The 18,917-nt window shown below is 38.2% G+C and overlaps 1 protein-coding gene across 5 annotated transcripts in view; it reads left to right on the top strand.

The window, feature by feature from the left end:
- Window positions 1-18,917, top strand: part of GRID1 (glutamate ionotropic receptor delta type subunit 1) — a 486,075-nt gene that overhangs the window by 355,662 nt on the left and 111,496 nt on the right. For all 5 annotated transcript variants that reach the window (XM_038140277.1, XM_038140278.1, XM_038140279.1 and 2 more), the window contains exon 5: window positions 11,739-11,792. In XM_038140277.1, coding sequence (XP_037996205.1) covers window positions 11,739-11,792 — 54 coding nt within the window. The remainder of the gene's footprint in view (window positions 1-11,738; window positions 11,793-18,917) is intronic.

The raw sequence follows: 18,917 nt of genomic DNA, 5'->3' as shown, positions 1-18,917 counted from the left end.
TTGCTTGTCTGTTTGCTCCCTGCAGCACCTCTTTCTCTTTGCAGAGAAGAGTATCAGCTGCAGCTGAAGGTACCTGTAAGATGTGGTCAAATGCATGGCCTTGCTCAAAGGCTTGGTGTGCCTAAGTAGATTCTGCAAACAGAGAAAGATTACCACAGCCTAAACCTTATTAATAGAGCTGATAGGCTTGGTTCTTGTTTCCATCTCCCACAGCTTTTCTCTCAATGAGGATGGATTTCATACCAAATTCCTTGTTCAGTACTGTTTGTTGTTGTGGTTATACAATAGGTTGCTGTCACTTCACCTTCAGAAAAAGAAATTAACACTTGAGAATGCTTCCATACATTAGCCTGAAATTTGAATCCATTTTAATGGGATGTACACTGAAACAATTTATGTGTATTCTAGTCATAACTTGTCACAAACACAATTGTTATATTAAAACTCTGTACATTCTGTAAAATTTGGGGACTGGTTTTCCTTTCTCTAAACAGATCATTAGAGGTTTAAAACATATACTGGTAGTCCTCTGCATAAATGATGTACCACATAGCGGACATTATTTTTTTGTCAGTGAGGTGTAGGATACTTTATTAAACTTAATAGAAATTTCCCTTGTGCATCGTTTCACACCTGCATGGATGGAATGATAGAAATCAGTGCTAAGGGTAGTATATCACAAGTCAAACCAGCTCATCTTTTAAAATTAGAAACTTATTAGTTTCCCTTTTTTTCCTCCTCTGGATTTGTAGAGAAACTTGAGTACATGAAAATTCTAACAAAAAACTGTGTTTTGTCTAAATTCTGCCTCAGAAACAATGGGGGGAAAATGTCACTACTTAAAATGCTAAAAATTACTTGGTTTCAAGAGCAGAATCAAGGCATAGTCTGTAATGTGTGCAGATGTCCCTTGAGTCAGAAGATAAGCTGTTGCCCCAGACAGTGTGGAAAGGTTCAGTCTCAAAACTCCATTTGTCTATGACTTTACAAACACTGTGTGAGCTTGTGTTAGTTAGATGAAGCAGAAATTTTTTTCCAAGGATGAAATATGTTTGTTTTTTAAATTAGTAACTTTGCCATACGCTTCTGAATAACTGTGTGCAAGCCTTTAGGAAAAGTAATTATGTTTTCCAGTCAAATCTGCTCATGCCCCATTACTGTAATGTATATTTTTAATACCATTCTTGCTGCCAAAGATGGAGCTGATGCAGACTGGCAGTAATGAGATCACCGTGGGGCTTCCAGTGTATCTCTGCAAACTTTGGGAAAGCATAGGTGCAAAACATCACAGGATTGGACCCAAGTGGTGAATATTTGAACATCTGCTTGAAAGAAAAATTTGCAAATAAAAGTGAATTTATTTGTGTCTGCTTCCCATTGGCATGAGCTGTACATGCACACCATGCTGGGTGACTGCTGCCTTTGTGTGCCCTTCATAGGCTCATAAGGCTTTGCATAAATTCTTAAAGACTGTGGACATACTGAGGGAGAGGGAGCTCTTCCACACCACCTTTGCTGCTGCTCCCCAAGGGTTTCCCTCCTCTTCCAGCATCCTGAGAATTCTCCCTTGGCAAATGCACAGCAGGCCTGTATCCTCAGGCAGTGTAAAGAACAGCAAATATTGATTCCTCTTGGCAGGGCTGGCCAGCAAAAGTCTTGTGGTTTGAGATGGTTAAGGTGATCTTGCAGGTGTTCTTTAATGCTCACACAGCCGGTGGCACTGTTTGTGCATGTAAAGTACCCTGTGACAGACAAGAAGGTCCTCAGACCTCTAAGGACTTTGCTTTATTTATGTATTTATTTTGCAATTTAGAGCAGAAGAGTCCTGTAGGCAGAAAAGGACTGTTTTGAAAGTGATTATGTTTCAGTCTGACTTTTAGCATCTTTCCTTTAAAACCAGCCATGATTTTTAAAAAAATTAAGGGAAGAAATAGAATGTATGTGAATGGATGAAAATATGGATGTTGGACAGGGTAACCTTTGATATTGATAAATCTTTCCAAGTTCCTAGAGTTTAAGACCCCATAACCTACATTAAATAACAGCTTTGCTGTGTGGTTGGCAACTTTGAAATAGAGTCAGTAAATCAGTATTAAACTGTAAGTTCCTGAAAATCGATGTGGTCTCTTCAAGCAATAGCTGGTGCTTTCATTTCAAAGTTTGTGGTACGTGACCCTCAGAGCTTCAGCTATCATGCTATCAGAACAAGGTATGAGCTTTTTGAAGGGGGGAATTAGGAATGTGTAAGTTGTGTTTTCACTGTTTGGTGTTGGGTGCACGTCAGGTTAAGAAGTTTCATCTTTAATGGATAGTTACTATCTGCTGTTTATACCTGCAAAAAGATCAGACTCTGGAAACCTCTGTGCAAACTCTACATAGTTGAACTTGCCGTGCAAGCTGGAGCTGGAGTTTAGGCTGTTGCTCTGAGCCGAGCTGAGAAAACCCAGTGAAGGGGACTGGTGGTATGCACGTAAAGTGTTGTACCCTGATGTGGAATGGTGCCTATTATGAGGACCCAGAGCAATCCTCCATGCTGAAAAAAGGGTTTCTTTGACAGGGTCTGTGCCTGAAAAAGCATTTTCAACCTTCAGACCAACGTCCAGTCAATCCCCTGTGGGTGTTCCAAACAGAAGACTTAAACTGCTATATTGTTTCAATGAGAATTTCTTCTGTTACTGGAAGATAGATGAAGAATCAAATAAATAAAAAAAAGCCAACTTTCACGTGCTGGGAAGTTCTGATGAATTTTGGTTTATTCTTTGGAGTGTGACTCATGTGTACACTTCTCATCAAAACATTACAAAATTCTTTGTAAATGTCTCTAAAAAGCAGAAGGCTTTTTAATTGAATATAGATGTACAAACCTATTATTTTCAAAAAAAAAGGCGGTGTCAAAGTGAGCAAAATTTAGTTATTCTTTTGAAAGGATTGATTGGTTCTTCAAATTCAACTTGGCATGTAGCTGTGGTAAAATTTTAAGTACCATATTTCTGGGAGGTTTTGTTCCTTAGTTACCATTAGATTCATGTCTTTACAGAAATGTTGCTTTCTGACAGCTGTGCAATTATCCAGTGTCACTACTGTGCCATGTAGTTAAATGGTCAGCAGTTACCATGTTTATAAACACTGTGTGACATTTGAGCTTTGAAGAGTACATTCTTACTGAATGCTTTTGGAAGAGTTCCATGTGCAGTGTTTTCATGCATCGTTCAGTGGAATGGGCACTAAATGGAATGGCAGTGGAGATTGACTGTAATAAGCATTACGTATGAAATGGGAATCAGATTAAACAGAAATCCCAGTGAATTACATCGAAATGATTAAGGCTAAAACGATAGGCAGTGCCACATATATTACAGTAGTTATTCAAGAACAATACAGCTGTGCAGCTCGGGGAAGTTTCAGCAGTCTTCTCACAATCTTCCAATAGTTTTCTTCATCTCCAGTATTTCTCTTGATTAACATTTACCTTTTGTGGAGATATCCTTCAGTGTATTTTTTTTTGATCAACTGTGACCTAGGTAACAGGCAACTAGTGCAGTGCACTAGTTTAAATTGTATATTTTGGTTTGAGTTGTTATCAAATTATATTTATAAATGCAAACTGTCAGGTACACCTTCTAATTAGCATTCATCAACTCCAGGGGTCTGTGCTAAAAGCAGGTGAAGGTTTGGGTCAAATTTACTGTTCTTTGTGTGAAATCCCTTGTTAGCAACCAAAAATGGGATTCAGTTGTGAATAGTATTTGGGAGTTTGCTCAGAGATGTATTTTATTTTTTTAGTCTTTTTCCTTTTTTTTTTCCTCTTCCTTCTTCCTACCCCTTTTTTTTTTTTTTTTTTTTTTTTTTTTTTTTATTTCTTCCCCACCCCATTAGGCTGAGTTGTTTATCTTGTGAAGGAGCTCAGACAGAGGTCAAGACAGGACCTTTGCATATCGTTTGGACAGAACATAAATGAAATATTACAGAGTTTATGGGGAGCTGACTCAGACTAATGAGAGTGTAGAGATCTCCATGACCGATTTGGCCTCTCTTTTGTGGGAGATTCAGGCTGAACATGCCTGGTTTATAGGCTTATATTAATGGAGGAGCCTGGAATGGTTAAAATGCCACCAGATCTCCTGATAGCCTTTCAGTTATTACTTGTGCTTCATCAGGACCGTGGAGGTTAGAACAGCTTTTCTCAGCAGTCCACTTCTGCAGAAGTATCAGGCTTTATGTTTTAATGTTACAGTGCATAACTTGAAAAAAGATCCCTGCTGAGAGAGGGCCATCAGTAATGTTTTTATAGAGTGTAGACCAAGAATGAAGTTATACACTTAGAGAAATACCAAAAAATGTGGGTGCTAAAGGCATGCTGTGCTTGTGGTTGATTAATGGCTTGTAGGAAGTTCCTATGTACTAGCAGTCAGAACTGGCAGCTTCTGGTGTAGGTGTGATAAAGGGAATTCCATCATTCCATCAGTGTGATGATCAGGGAAACACAGGTGAGCCCCCTCAGTGCTTTGGAAGAAACATGTACATACACAGTTCTGGGAATAAGTTCAGAAGAAAGGAAGAATATGGAATTTCTGGCAACACTTTTTTTAGTAAAACCTCAAATTGTTGGAAAATGAGGTTCAGTTAGAAAGGGACAGTTTCAGTGAATTTTCTGTCTGCAAAAATACATCATGGAAACTCTTGAAATTCACATTTTACTGTTTAGAGAAGAAAAATTTTCATATCCCACTTTGAAATAATATTTAGAAATTTTAGTTAGCCTGTCTTAAGTAATAAAAAATAAACCTACAGGCTTGACCCAGTTTACTGCAACTGAGTTTTTAAGATTCTTAGTCTGAATTATTTTAGTTTTATAAAGTTTTATCTAGGGTTGGCATGTTATACTGGAAATTTTTGTTTTAACTTCTGTTCTACTGGTACCATTAACAATTAAACTTGAGAAATAGTATCAGTTTGGAACACTCTTTAGTATGCTATAAAATTATAATATTTATATAAATAATTTATTTATTGTGGCTAGTAATGCTTACTTTATTTTTGATCTAATAATGCTCCTCTGGAGATACTGAGCCAAGAGGTATTTATTTAAAATAAAAAGGAAGGAAGGTTCTAGGGAAGTACAAAAATCTCAGTCACTGGTACAGAGAAACTGTTTTTCTGTGAAGTGCTATTACCTATGCAAGTCACACCTGGACAAGAACTGCACTATTTTAATTGAAGAGTTTTCTAAATATAAGTTGGGTATCTAGGGGATATAGAATGAACCCATCTGTTCTACCCAAATTGACTTTTTTATATCTGCTATCGTAACTTATTTGTATCCAGGACATCCACAAAGCTTCTCAGATAAACAGGTGCACTTTGATATTGTCCAATTAATTACTGTCAGTTGTATTGCAGTGGAAACTTGGTCTGTAGCTCTTCTTTGGGATCAAAACCAGTTTCCTGATTCTCAGGATGTTTTCCCAGACATTTAAATCAAGAACAAAACTATTTTTAAAAATCCAAATATATCTCCTGCAATGAAACCCAGCAGCTGGACCTAAGTTTGAATCAGGTTACAAAATTATATACAGAAGACAGTGACTTTTTTTTCCTCCTGTACTGCAGTTTTACTACTGTAGATTTCAAAATGGTTCTAAAAATTTTTTCTTACTCTTAGTGGATGGGGGAAAGAAAACACAGTAGACAAATAATTTATCCAAAGATGTGAAGGGAAAAGGGAAAGAAAAAAAAAGCTTCTTTTGGAAGCAAACTTACTTGGGACAAGAGCTGGAAACAATTTTCTTTTGAAACCTTTTCAGGGGTAAATGTAAATTGAGCAGGTAATGAATTAATGAGACTGGTCCCTTATGAAAGATTTGCAAAGAGCTGAGATTTAGCCATGACTACTTCTTCAAGCCCTCCTTTGCTCAGCTTCTTGATGAATAATAATTAAAAATAAGTTTAAAAAGTAAAGAATGGGTTTATCTGACATTGTCATTCTGTTCTCTAGGAGGAACTCAGCTCTTCTGTAGGCTGTTTTCTCAGATACTCCATGGCCAGCAGTTCTGTGCCTGGGTTTTGCTCTCAAAACCCAGTGCTGAGGGAGACATGTGGTGTGGGAGCCAGAGACCAGAGGCCCTGAACTAACAACTCTTGGCACAACAAGGAGCCCAGGGACTTGTGGCCTGGCCAGCTGAGGGACATGGCAGAAGCTAGTGACCCCCAGAATTCCTCTTCTTTACACTGTGAGGGGATAAAACTCAGGGGTTCCATCGTTTGTGGTCTCTCCTCAGATGCACAAGCTCAAGCTGTTGTTATTTTGTTAATTCCAAGATTAAATTATTTTAAGGTTTGGGATATCTGAGACACTACCGTGGGAAACCTGGGATTGAGGCAGTAAGGAAACCTGGTCTGTGTGAGTGCAGGGGTGCAGGTGTGAAGGGGCCTGTGTCCCTCAGCTGGTCCCTCAGGAGCTGCGAGTGTGACAGCCACAGGGGTCCTCGATGCTCCGACAGGGAAGTTTCATTCACACAGGCACTCTGGGGGTGGCCATGATCTGTCTGCATGGTAGGGGTCTGCAGGGGGATGTCTGCAGTGGGAATGCAGCTGTGGAGGAGGAGATTTCTAACAGAGACTGAAACCCGGAGCTGTGGTTGAGGGACGATGGGTGACCCGGAGCACTCACTGCAATGCAGGTGCATCTGCTCCCTGATGACAACTGTAATTAGTTATCTCTTCGTGCCCTGCTTTCAGCTGGGATAGAGTTAATTTTTCTTCCTAGTAGCTGTTCAGTGTGTTTTGTATTCACTGTGAGAGCAATGCTGCTCACACTCTGATGTTGTAGTTGTTGCTAAGGGGCACTCACTCCAAATCAAAGACTTTTCAGTTTCCATGCTCTGCCACTGAGAAGGTACATGAGGAGCCAGGAGGGAGCATGGCCAGGACATGGATCCAAAGTAGCCAAAGGCACATTGCGCCACATAGAGCATCATGCCCATATATAAACTGGGGAGAGTTGGCTGGGAGCACTGGTGGCTGCTCAGGAAAGGGTTGGGCATTGGTCAGCAGGTGGGGAGGAGCTGTAGTGTGCATCATTGTCATTCTGGGGCTTATTTTTCTCTGTCTTTTTGTTCTGTCCTTTTTCATTACAGTTATTTTTCAAAGATTTTTTTTTTGTTGTTGTTATTAAACTGCTCTTATCTCAACCCACAGGTTTTACCTTTTTTTTTTTTTTTTTTTTTTTCCTGATTCTATTCCCTATTCCACTGGGAGAGGTGAGGGAGGTGAGCAAGATGCTGCATGGTACTTAGTTGCTGGCTGGGGCTAAACCATAGCAGTTTGCAAGAGATTTGGTTTCGAGTTCTTCCAGTGTCTCTTAGGACACCATTTTCAAATTATTTTCTGTGAACTCCCCAGTTTGCCCTCTGCTTTGGTTTTTCATTGTGGAAAGAAATGATGCTCTCTATCCTCACCATTAAGTTACAGGATGTGCAAGTAATAACTTTTGCTACTTTGGTATCCCCCCTAGCAAAACAGTCTGGTGGTTCTTTTATATCATGGATTTCAGGGTGGTAACCTTTGTTTCCAAAAATTGAAACACAACAGGAACATCTGTGTTTGCCATCTGCAAGACATTTCCTTCTAGGATCCAAGGGCTGGTTGCAGGGCTTCCAGACATTCCTACTGCTTGTTCCCCTGGGTGCACAGGGAGGATACAACAGGTTTGTAACTGTAACGCTGCTGCATGTCATTCTGAACTCTTCAGCACATCCTGCTGTCACTGGAACACAGCCTGCCCAGGTCTGTTTGAACACCCAGTGTCTCCTCTCAGTTGTGTCCAGCCACTCATGCCTGCATCCCTTTCTGTGCAGCCTGCTTTTTGCTGTTAACAGCAAGGTGCTGACCCTGGCAAAGCAGACAGGTATTGAGGTAAAGAGCCTTCCCTATTACTGGCCAGCCATTATATGCTTGGAGAGGTTTTCAGTTTTAGACTTTTTGAGAAGGTTGAGAAAGGATTGTTTCTGTTTCTTTTTTTTTTCCCCCTCAGCAGAATTATTTCTGAACATAGCAGTATTTGTTGCTTACTTTCCTAACTTCTTTAATCCTGCAACTGCCATTATGTAAAATAATGAACCAAGTTACTTTTTCATAAAGGCAATGTAAATATTTGTATTTCACTGTATTCCAATAAAAAAAATGTTGTCATGGATTATTGCCAGTAAATTATTTTAAGTTATACATTTAAAAGTAAACAAAACTACGTATCTGAAACAATCTTTGATTATTTGTCTTGAAGCTTCTTACCCTTTTATCAGTGTTGCTGTGAGATCTGAAATCTCAATGCTTGTATTTTGATTTTCAGTTTCTTGCTTTTTTGTTTCTATTGCAAATGCTTACTAGTGAGAAATTAAATGGTTTCCTGCATTCCCTGCTCCCCTTCCCATCTTCTTGTTCTGGCCTGATTCTGATAGTATTCTGATAGTATCGTTTATGTGTTGTCGCTTGTAGTGGGCCACTGAGTGAATTACAATTCTCTTGTTCAGGTTCTGCATTTTACATTTGGCTCTTGGAAGGTAGCTGGGGAGGAAGAAGGGCACAGTCTCAAATATAACTCTTTTTTATTTCCCAAATTTTTAGAATTTATTTGAGATGAAACAAATGAAAGATGGATGCTCTCTAATTTCCATTGTGCTGTTTATCTCAACAGCAGATTTTCTATTTGATAGAAGTGTTTTGAAGCACTACTCCTGAGTCTCACCTAGACCCCCATCTACATAAGAAGTATAAAAAGAACTAGGACATTTTACACCTATATTAATGATTTTTACATACAAAACTATAGCATAGTTTAACCTGTAAATCCTTTCCCAATAGGTGGCGACCCATTTACTCAGCCACAGTGATATCACAAATTCATAGCCTACTTTCTTTATATAGGGTACATTTATCAAGTAGGATGGAATAGGTCCTTCAAGGATGTTTCATAGACAATTTGTTTTATTTTTGAATGAATGATCACAATCTCAAGCAATTGGCAAGATCCTGAACAGCTTGAATAATTAAAAATGGGTGACTATAATTTCCCAAGTATCTTTTTTCTCTTTAAAGTAAAGAAACCTCACTAAGTTAGGAACATTAAATTCTTTCTTACTTTGAGAATTCTCAATAAATTTCCTTATGATAACACAGGTCTCCAGGACCCTGCTTTTCACACTGCTTAACTTTCATGAGCCTCTGGCAATAGACTGGCGATATCAGAAAGTTGAAACCTGAAAGCTCTTTTTCAATAGGGTTTTTAAAAAGATTTCTTTGGATTGCAAGTCTGCAAATATGGTACAAAATATGCAGGAAGTTTCAGCTCCCTCCCAGCATGTTTTCGTTTGGAGTAGCAGTTCAGGCTATGTGTTGCAGTTCTGAACAGAAGATATTTAGAGCCATTTAGACTTGACTACCTACGGTGATGTTTCTAAATACATTTCAAGCTATTAGAATGCAGAGCCACTGGCTCTGTAGGAGGAGCGCTGAGTGGTCTGGCACTCTGATGACTAAAGATAAACTCTTTAACAGTCTAAATTTAGGCACCTCATTTTAAAAACTTTGGCCCAGATATGTGAACCCAGAAGAATGAGATACGATAATTCATTTCAAATTCCCTGGCTCTTGCGTCTCCCCAGACTGAGCATTTATTCATACAAATTGCTCACTGTTGCAGATGAATCACTAAATGTAGCCAGTGCAATAACTCTGCACCTGAGCATTATTTTATTCTGCTTTGCTAATGCTAGCAGCACTTTGCTCTTTCTCTGTCTGTTACAGCACCTGGCTACTTTGGCTTTGTCTGGATATATTTGGGAGGTGAATAGGGAGAAAATGTACACATTTTTGCCCTCCTGTTCATCACTGCTATCTGTCCTAAGAGCTGCTGCTCCTCAGGAGGTCAGCTTAATGCTCCTCCTGGCTTAAAAGAAATGCAAGGGGGGCAATTCCCAAGGGGATAATGCTCTTCATGATGAAGAGAATTACTGTGTTCTGTCTGTGTTGATTTTCCTCTTTCAATGAGTTTGCAGTTTCTCTTGGGATTTTTGACTCTTTAAATGGGTATTTCAGCTTGGGAACATGAGGAATAAATGGAGGTATGTGTGTTGCCCACAATTTTCTCTTGTGGTTGTGTGGGCTACACAAATGAGCAAAATTTTAAAACACAGTTACTTAGGCAAGTGATTTCTACCTTTTTTAAGGACACAGTGTAAGCTAAGAGTAATGTTAAAGATGCTGGTGTTGGTTACTTAGTGAAGTTTTACCTCATATTTTTGAAGGAGTCAGATATCCCTTAGCCTATATCAAGGGTGGATCTCTTGTCATTCCACTGCAGCCTTAGAAGTCGTGGGCATTTATTCTAAGCCAGTCATCTGTAGTCAGTGTCATAAGAGAAGGTGATTCATCCCATCTGACACTAAATATCTGAGAGGCTTATTATGCAAATGCGTTCTGAAGAGGAAGGTGGTTGATGATGTTCCTGCTCAGCCCAGTGCTACAGTCTACAGAGCCTCTGAGTACCACTGCAGTCTTTTTTTGACATACTGTGGAAATTATCCAGGTTAAAAACCAGTAACTGGAAGTATTTTGTTCATTTGTATTTGTTTGCGGTTTTTTTCTTTAAACTGGGTTCATTTCAGTGATTCATAGGGCCGTTTATAACGGAGAGATAAGAATATCTGTTCAATAAATGGGATCACACTGGCACAGAAGAAAGAAGTGGTTGAAGGCAGGAACATTCAAAACTATGTAATGAACTGCCTCTGCCTCCTGAAATACATGTGTGCATTGTTTTATTAGGAGAGATGAACACACTGCAGTAATTGTTTAACCATGTATTAAGCAGGACATTAACAATATCACTGGCAGTGTATGTACATCTCTCCATGCTTGCTATCACTTTATTAGACTATTAAGTGTCTTGAAGTGAGCTTATCTCTGTCAAACAAAGGGGACACTTAGGAACTTCTTGTGTTTATTGCGAGATCCTTCAACTGAGGTTCTCTCTCAGTACTAGCAGTGCAATCTTCTCCACTTTTAGCTTCCCAGCGGGTTATACATGTATGGATAAATATGCAAACTGCTGAGATGGGATGTTTCTTTATAATAGATAGTGATTATCCAAATTCATACCAGGAAGACGATAACGTGACCATGCAGATAATAACTTTGTCTTGAGCCTTATGTAAATATGAGGAGAGGATGAACTCTCATATACCTGTGTGAACTTCACTTGAGCATCTCACTGTCATGTTTCTAATTAACTAGGTTAGTTAACGGATAAACTATCAGATGTGTAATGAGCCAGAGACAATATATTTTGGGAGGCATATTGAAAAGAAACCCAGCTGAGGAGGATGCATTAGATATATTATGGAGAAGTTAGATCTCCTGAACTGCATGTTCTGTGCAGTTATTCATCAGAGGATCCCTTATGCTGATGTACCACCCTGCCCCAGTGTGCTGCTGTGGTGCATGGACACAGTCAGGGTGCTTTGGTTTAGGAACTGAAGTCAGAGAAGAGTGGCTATCTCCAATTAGTTACTGTTCCATGAAGCAGCAGAGGAAGAGATTAGAAGAACTCTGCAGAAACAATATCAGTAGCAATGAAAACAATCAAAATGAGCTTTATAGCATATTTTTATATAATTTCTTTCTGGAATATATTTTCCATGTTTTATTTATTTTTATTATTATGTTTCTTTTTATTTTTGTAGGCTGTGGAAACCAACCTTGCATCAAAGGATAGTCACTGGGTCTATGTAAATGAGGTAAGAAAGTCAAAAGAGAAAACACAGCTTGCTACATTCTCTCATCACCATCTTCTGTTTCGTATGTTTTGTCACACCAAACTGAGCATACACGTAGCATTTTTGCTTTTTGAATGGCACAAAGTTCAAACTCTGTGGTGTCATTGCTTGTCTGTCTTAGTTCAATTGGCATAGGTTGAACACCAGAGATCAAGATAAAGCTTCCAATATACCTCAGAGCAGCTGGGAGAGACTTTCTTTTACCTTCCTGCTGACACTATTTCATTAGCTATTTAGGAAGCAGAGAATATCTCAAAAGAAATCTCAAACACTGGAATCTCTCTGGCAGAAGCTCACCCTTCACTGCTGTGAAAGCCTGCACACATGCCAGGAGAGGAAAGAGTCCTTGCAAGCTTAGTCCATTCAAATATGCATTTACATGACACACAGGCTTTCTCTAGTGCAGAACTGTGTTGGTGTATTGGCCAACATCCAGAATAACTTAAATTCAAAGTGTAACATTTCTCTCTGCAGCAAATGGGATCCTGTCCTGGTACAATGATTATTTATTTTACCTTAATGCCATGATGCCCTAATGGGAATCGGTTCAGATTCTTATTTCAAAAACAATGAAATGTTGCATCATATATAGTAACTTGTAAATCACTGATAAATGGCAGTGTTTTATAAATTCCTTATTTTAATAATGATTTATTTAAAGATATCAAAATATATAATTTAAAAAGAACAGTGTTTGCTCTCTTATTTTTATATTATAAACGCATAGCCTCTAATTTAATAGCCAATTCCTTTGTTAATTTCTCCCTCCTTTCTTTGCACCTAGCTAATAATTTTGGATAGGCAACTTTTAATAGTAGCTATAAATTGTATTGTATGGCATTAGACAGGCTCTGTAATTAAATAGGGGTTAGGGAAACCGAGTGAAATCCCTGCTTGTAAAGGCTTTATAAATTCTTTCTAGTCCTTTTTACATTTAAGTACCTCCTGGTTTGTCAGCTGCTGTAATGACCCACTACAAAACATCAGCAAGATGCCCAGAGAGCTAGTGTTTATATTCACATAAAGATAATACAGTGCATGTTTCCCTAAACATTTATAGAGAGGGAGTGTTTGTGAATTTTTTACCACTTCTGTTATTGTTCAGATGTTAAAATTCACTTCACGAAGCCTGAATCTGAAACATTGTGATGAAAGCCTTCAGCATGTGTGCACACTTGTACACACACAAACAAATCACACAGGGCGTCAATTCCGCTTCTCTTTTTGGAAGCTTTTGGTTTTTTCTCCTTTGTGGCTAAAGACTGGGCAGGGAAGCTATGAGAGCAGCATGTGAATTTAGAGTATAAATTTCTAGTGAAAAATATCAGTGCACATAATTTTTAAATAGGTCAAAATGCAATTCAGTCCAAACAGACAGAGAAGCTTTTCAGACTCACAAAACTTTAGAGAAGTCTTTGCAGGCAAAAGGAAGAAGAAATGTCTTGGCTGTCCTTTCTTTAACAGAATTGTTGGAATTTGTGTGTGTGATTAAAGCTACTGTGAGAAGAAGGTGCATCGAGCATCTCCATGGATGTATCTGTAGAAATTTGGAGGTTCCTTAGGGCTTGCTTCTTACTGAAGTGTGCATCCCCCTATGCTAGCAAGAGGACAGACTGATTAAGCTTTCCATGTACATGTTTCCAATTAGCGATAGTGGGAAGTGCATGAATATTTGATGGAAAAGATGATGCTGATTCTTACTGTGATTTGCGGAATGGAATTAACTTTTAATTCCCAACAGTCAAATCAGCTCTTTTTGATGTGTTTCCATGAGAGTAGAAGTCTGTTATGCAAATGGACCAAAACCTTAGCCAGTCTTTTTTTCTCCTGGGCAGATGGAGGACCCTACACTTCCCTGTTCACCCTGTGACCTAATGATCCCATTGCAAGGGAAGAGAGGTGTAGGGCTGACTGATTGAAGGGGAGCGCAGTAGCAGGAGGAGAACACAGGGACATTTTTTCCATGGAGGTTCCTTGTATGAAGAGCACTGGATTGTAAACAGGCTTTTCAGGCCTTTTGCACTTCAGGGAACCAATGAAGAGCTTTGGACAGCTTGGGCTACTGAGCTCTGTCCCAGAGCACCTCACAGTGTGCTCTGTCTCCCACTTCTCATCAAGCCAATGAGGACCTGAAACGTGGACTTACTTTGCTATAGGAAGCATGACTATATAGCATGATATTATTTCAATGTGAGATTTTATTGCCTTCGTAATTTAATTAAATATACTTTACTCTCTTTGCACTGACCATCTGATAAAAAATTATCTTTGGTTATTTTTTTTCCCTTGTGTGCCTTCTCATGTGGTAGAGTAGAAGTTTTGGAGGTAGAACAAATTTCATCACTTAAATTTTGTTGGATAAGTAAGACCACTGAGCTTTGGATGAGCTAACTTTAAATCTATATGGCTGGTAATTACACAGCAAATGAACAAACAGCTGTACTGATTAAATCCTGTTTGCTAGTTTTCAATAACCCAGGTCTGTGCTGAAGTATCTGTTCAGTTTGGATGCCATTGCTGGTGAGAAAGGACTTGGTCATCTTTAGAAAAAGGCTGGTTTATTGGGAGTTAAATTTATTGTGTGGGGTTGGAAGGCTGAACCATTACCTGGCAGGTTTTCTAGGGTAAGAGAATACACAAGGACGGATCTTTTCAGGCGGTATCATGTCCTCATATGTCCTCTTTGTAGCCAAAGTGATAAAAAAACCTTACCACTTAAAAATATATATATTTGTTGTCCACTTTTCTGGTTTCAAACTGGTTATGTTTCAATATTGCAATAGCTGTCAAAAGTAGTGGAGATTAGAAGGGAAGAAACAGAAAAGTATTTCTTACTACCCATCCTCTTTTTGATTTATATTTATTCGTCGGCACTTTTTTTTTTAATTCATTGAGAAATGCTAAATCATCTCTTGCTTTCATTTAGATAGTGATTCACCCTAAATTCTGGGTTAAACATGCCAGGTAGCTTTCTAAAAGCCAGAACGCTTGTGATTCTTTTATAAATCTGTATAAAAGCAAACTCTTCCAAATGATGACTACTACATGCTTAGCTGTGTCTCCAGAATAGTCCAAAACACTTTATTATCTTTGCCTGTGTGGGGAGTTGTCAATGAGCTGCAGTTTTGGAAGATCTGTTAGAACATATCTGGCGTTCTGCTTGAACCTTTGCTGTTTATACCTTTGATGGTTGGAGCGACCCACCAGCTTTGATAGACATGTGCTGCTGCTTCTTTTGGCAAGACTGGCGCAGTTACAGGTGGCCCCTGTTTTTTGGATGTTTATTTAATGTTTTTTTCCCTAGTTTTCTTTATTATTTTTGTTTTTTCTCTTGCTTTTTTTTTCTCTTTCATACCTGACATTAAGCATCTCTGTTGGCTCCTCATGACATTTTTCATTCTCCCCTTCTCTTTTTCTGCCTTTTCTGATGAAATGCTGTGCCTTGCCCAGGGCATGTGTCTGTGGGAGAGGTACAAGAGCAATACTAGAAACTGAATTTGGATGATGTTGTACCAGGAGCAGTGCTCCAGGATCTTAGGTCTGCTTCTTTATTAGCAGCAGCAGTAGGTCTGGGAGTATAAAAAGAGTTGGAAACCCTATTTCCCTTTTTGTGGGACATTTCATGGTTTTAAAATTGTCTCCATTTCAAGGGTAAAGAAAAGATAAATTATTCTGGAAAACTGGAATATTGAACTAAATTATAATAAAATTAAACACTGTATTTTATTCCCGCATATCAATATATGTAATTCTAATTCCAAGTTTCTAAACATTCACTATTTTTACATGTAAATCAGTACAAAAAGCAATGAACTACTCTTCCTGGAAGTGGAATGGTACAGAATTCAGCAGATAATTCAAATCAGTTGTTTCACTATTAAGACATAATTTCTTTAATTTATTTTTTAACTTCTTTTTTATTCAGTAGTTTAATCAAAAGCTGTAAGACATGGTCTGGCAAAGCACAAGACTACTTGTTGATATAGGAGAACACTTTTTGTGAAGGGCAGGTAGGGATAAAAAAAGGCAATGTAGTGTTACATGTCAAAAAAAATCTGTACCTATTCTGAAGCTGAGAAGAGGTGAGGGACAAACTTTTGCCTGGAAATATGCAGAAGACATTGAGGAAAATTGGATTTTTTTGTTGTTTGGGGGTTTTTTGTTTGATTTTGTTTTTTGTTTTTGTTTTTTCCTGAGGATGGGGACTGAAATGCCCCAAAGACAAGAAATTAAAATAAAGGAAGATTTTTAATTTCCTTGCAGTGGAGAAAATAGGGTTTGGACACAGATAGAGCTTCACAAATTTCCTTTGATTGACGTTGTCTGTACATGTTTAAAATGTTAAGGCAGCCATCAGTTCAGATTTCATTATGGCCGAGGAAGAATGGGCTAAGGAGGCCAGAAGATAATTGGTGTGAAAGTGATCATGACATGGTAACATGAACATTTGGAGAAGAGGGGAGGTGGGAAAAGGACCATGGGGAAAATGGACATCAAAAGATTGTCCAACTTCACAGCTTTGGGAAACTAGTAATGCTTTTGGAAAGATAACACAGTAAGTAAAGGGTGGCTAAAGAACTGTGGGATTCTCTGAAGATGACGGCATAACAAGGTACTCTTATGGTGACAGTGGGTCATCTTCACAGAACCTGAAAGCACAGATGAATTCTAAAGAAAAAGTGATTTAAGAAAAGGTCTAGGGAAGAGTGTAAAGGAGTAACAAAGTAAGGGATTATAAAATAAGGCTGTGTTGCAAAATTACTCATACCAGGGATCATGAAAAGTAATAAAAAATTTTAGATATAGCAGAAGATAAAGTGAGAGGTGATTACCTGAAAAATGGGGGTGTAATGTTTTTACTTAGTTCCCTAATTCTGACTTTATAGAAACTATTAATTATTACCAGACTGTTAAAAACACCTTGTTGTAGTTTCGGTTGTTTTACATGAATTTGAAGCACTCTGCCTGGTGAGATTTAATATAGAGAAGTGTTTTTGCTTGTGGCTACAAAATGAGGTATAGGTGGTGAGCATCTTCAGGGGCAGTTAGAATCCTTGTAGATAAAAGCCAGAATGAGAATCGGTGCTGTTGTGGTCCTGCTGAGTTAGCAAATGTAGTCCTCAGATATGACACCAGAAACATCCGTTGTAAGATAAGGGAGGCAATTATTTCGCTCTGTTTGACATCAGCTTGGCTTTGTTGGAACAGTATAGCAAGTTTTGGGCAAAATGCTTTAAAACAGAACAAGTCATGCAAAACAATGTTGAAAATGTAGAGGAAAGCTTGGTAAAATATGACCCATGTGTAAAGGCTGAAAAACTTGGGTACAAACATAACAAAAATATGATCTGGAAATGCACCTTCAATCTGGTAATATAAGGGAAATAAAATTTAATCTTCTGCAGTGGAAATTAGATCTAGTATTGGAAAATGGTTTATGATCCAAGTATGAGAGTGTATAGGAACAACTTCCTGGGTTACCTTCTTCCATCCTATCATCTGTCTCTTTTGACACCTGGTTCTGCTCTTGTTTTTTATTCTTCATTTTTCAGCATCCTACTCATGATAGAAGTTGGCTAAATAATTCCAGTGTCAGTATGGAAAGACAAATACAACTGTGTTTTGAATGCCACTGGGCATTTTCTGATCTGCACCTTCTGCTCTATAGGTCTGTCTGTCCATATATCTTTTTTCAATGTGGTTATGACAGTGGCATTTTATGCAAAGAGTCACTGCATATACTTCTTACTTGAACCATTTATTCACTACTTTTGGTGGAAAACATGAATGTTTGGGATCTGTGACTCATGGTTGATTTCCAGCCGTCACGGAGCTCCATTCTTCTCTGTCTAGTGAATAATCTGGAATGACTGTGTTTGATTAGATTCTGTCAGCCAAATCCACCCTTGGGGCCACCTCAGTGATTTGACTTAGCCAGGGATGAACTGAGCATTGTGTTTCCTGGTATCAGTCATTTGTAATGGAGGATTATGTTGTAATTGTGTGTGGTTAGAGGAATGGATAGATTCTTCTATTGGATAGAAGATTGCCTAGTAATGAATTACTTGCACTTTTAATTTTTTAAAAATAGATTTAATTATCAGATGTAAAAAGTAAATCTGAAAGCTAAAGATCAGAGCTCCCTCTTGACTACAGTTCTCATTTGTTGCTTTTACATTACATTGATTTGCATTGATTCAGATCAATCCACATCAGAGCAGATACAAAGGACCATTTGTCATTAACACAAAATAACTTCTTTTTTGGTTTTAGAGTCACCACTTTCTGTGCCATATGGACTAACAAATGCTGAAATTCAATATTTGCCTCTAAGTTCTCAAAATGCAACCACGGCAGTAGTGGGGAGAACTAGTAGCAATTTCATTACGTTAGTTATTTATTGTGTAAAGGTTCAGGTAGTCTCTAAAAATGAATGTTCTATGGGGTAAAGAAGGACTTGTAGGTTAAGTGCCAACCCCTGTGGGTATTTCTCAGGGCACAATGGTTTAAGAAGTGAGGAGGTTAGTGGGTGACTGAATTTCTGTATTCCTGTGTTTTCACATACAGTGTAATGCTGTGCAGAGTAACTTGAATCTGAGGTTGAAAATGGACTCATTTCTTTATCTCTTAGAAAAAGTTGTGCTGTTATTTGTCCCATTTAAAAGCAAACAAAGAAAAATCAAACAGCTTACACTGCAACATTGTGGAGTGGATAGCAGAAAGGTAAATTGTATTTGTAATGGCCCCTGCAAAAAGATGTTTTTTCTTGTATATAGAATGTGGAAAACCACTCGATCCTCATGTACTAACCTGAACTTAATTACTGGGGCTTTTAAAAAATCATCAGTAGCTTTTACAGTGCTAAGGAAAACCATGCTTTAAAAAAAAAAAAAAAAATCAGGGACCAGTTTGTTATCGGTGGAAATCTGTTTTCAATAGGAAATCAGAAACAAATAGTTGTAGGAATAGAATATTATACAAATTCCAAGTCCATAGGAAAGCAAAGTATTCAGTAAAAAAAACCCACTGAAATTCTTATAGGCGTTAGTTAAAAAATTAAACTCTGATTAACACCCAGAATAAGTT

The sequence above is a fragment of the Motacilla alba genome, chromosome 6, assembly GCF_015832195.1.
Source record: "Motacilla alba alba isolate MOTALB_02 chromosome 6, Motacilla_alba_V1.0_pri, whole genome shotgun sequence".
Taxonomy (NCBI): Eukaryota; Metazoa; Chordata; class Aves; order Passeriformes; family Motacillidae; genus Motacilla; species Motacilla alba.
The sequence above is the reverse complement of the archived record's forward strand: the minus strand, read 5'-3'. Positions and strand labels throughout refer to the sequence as shown.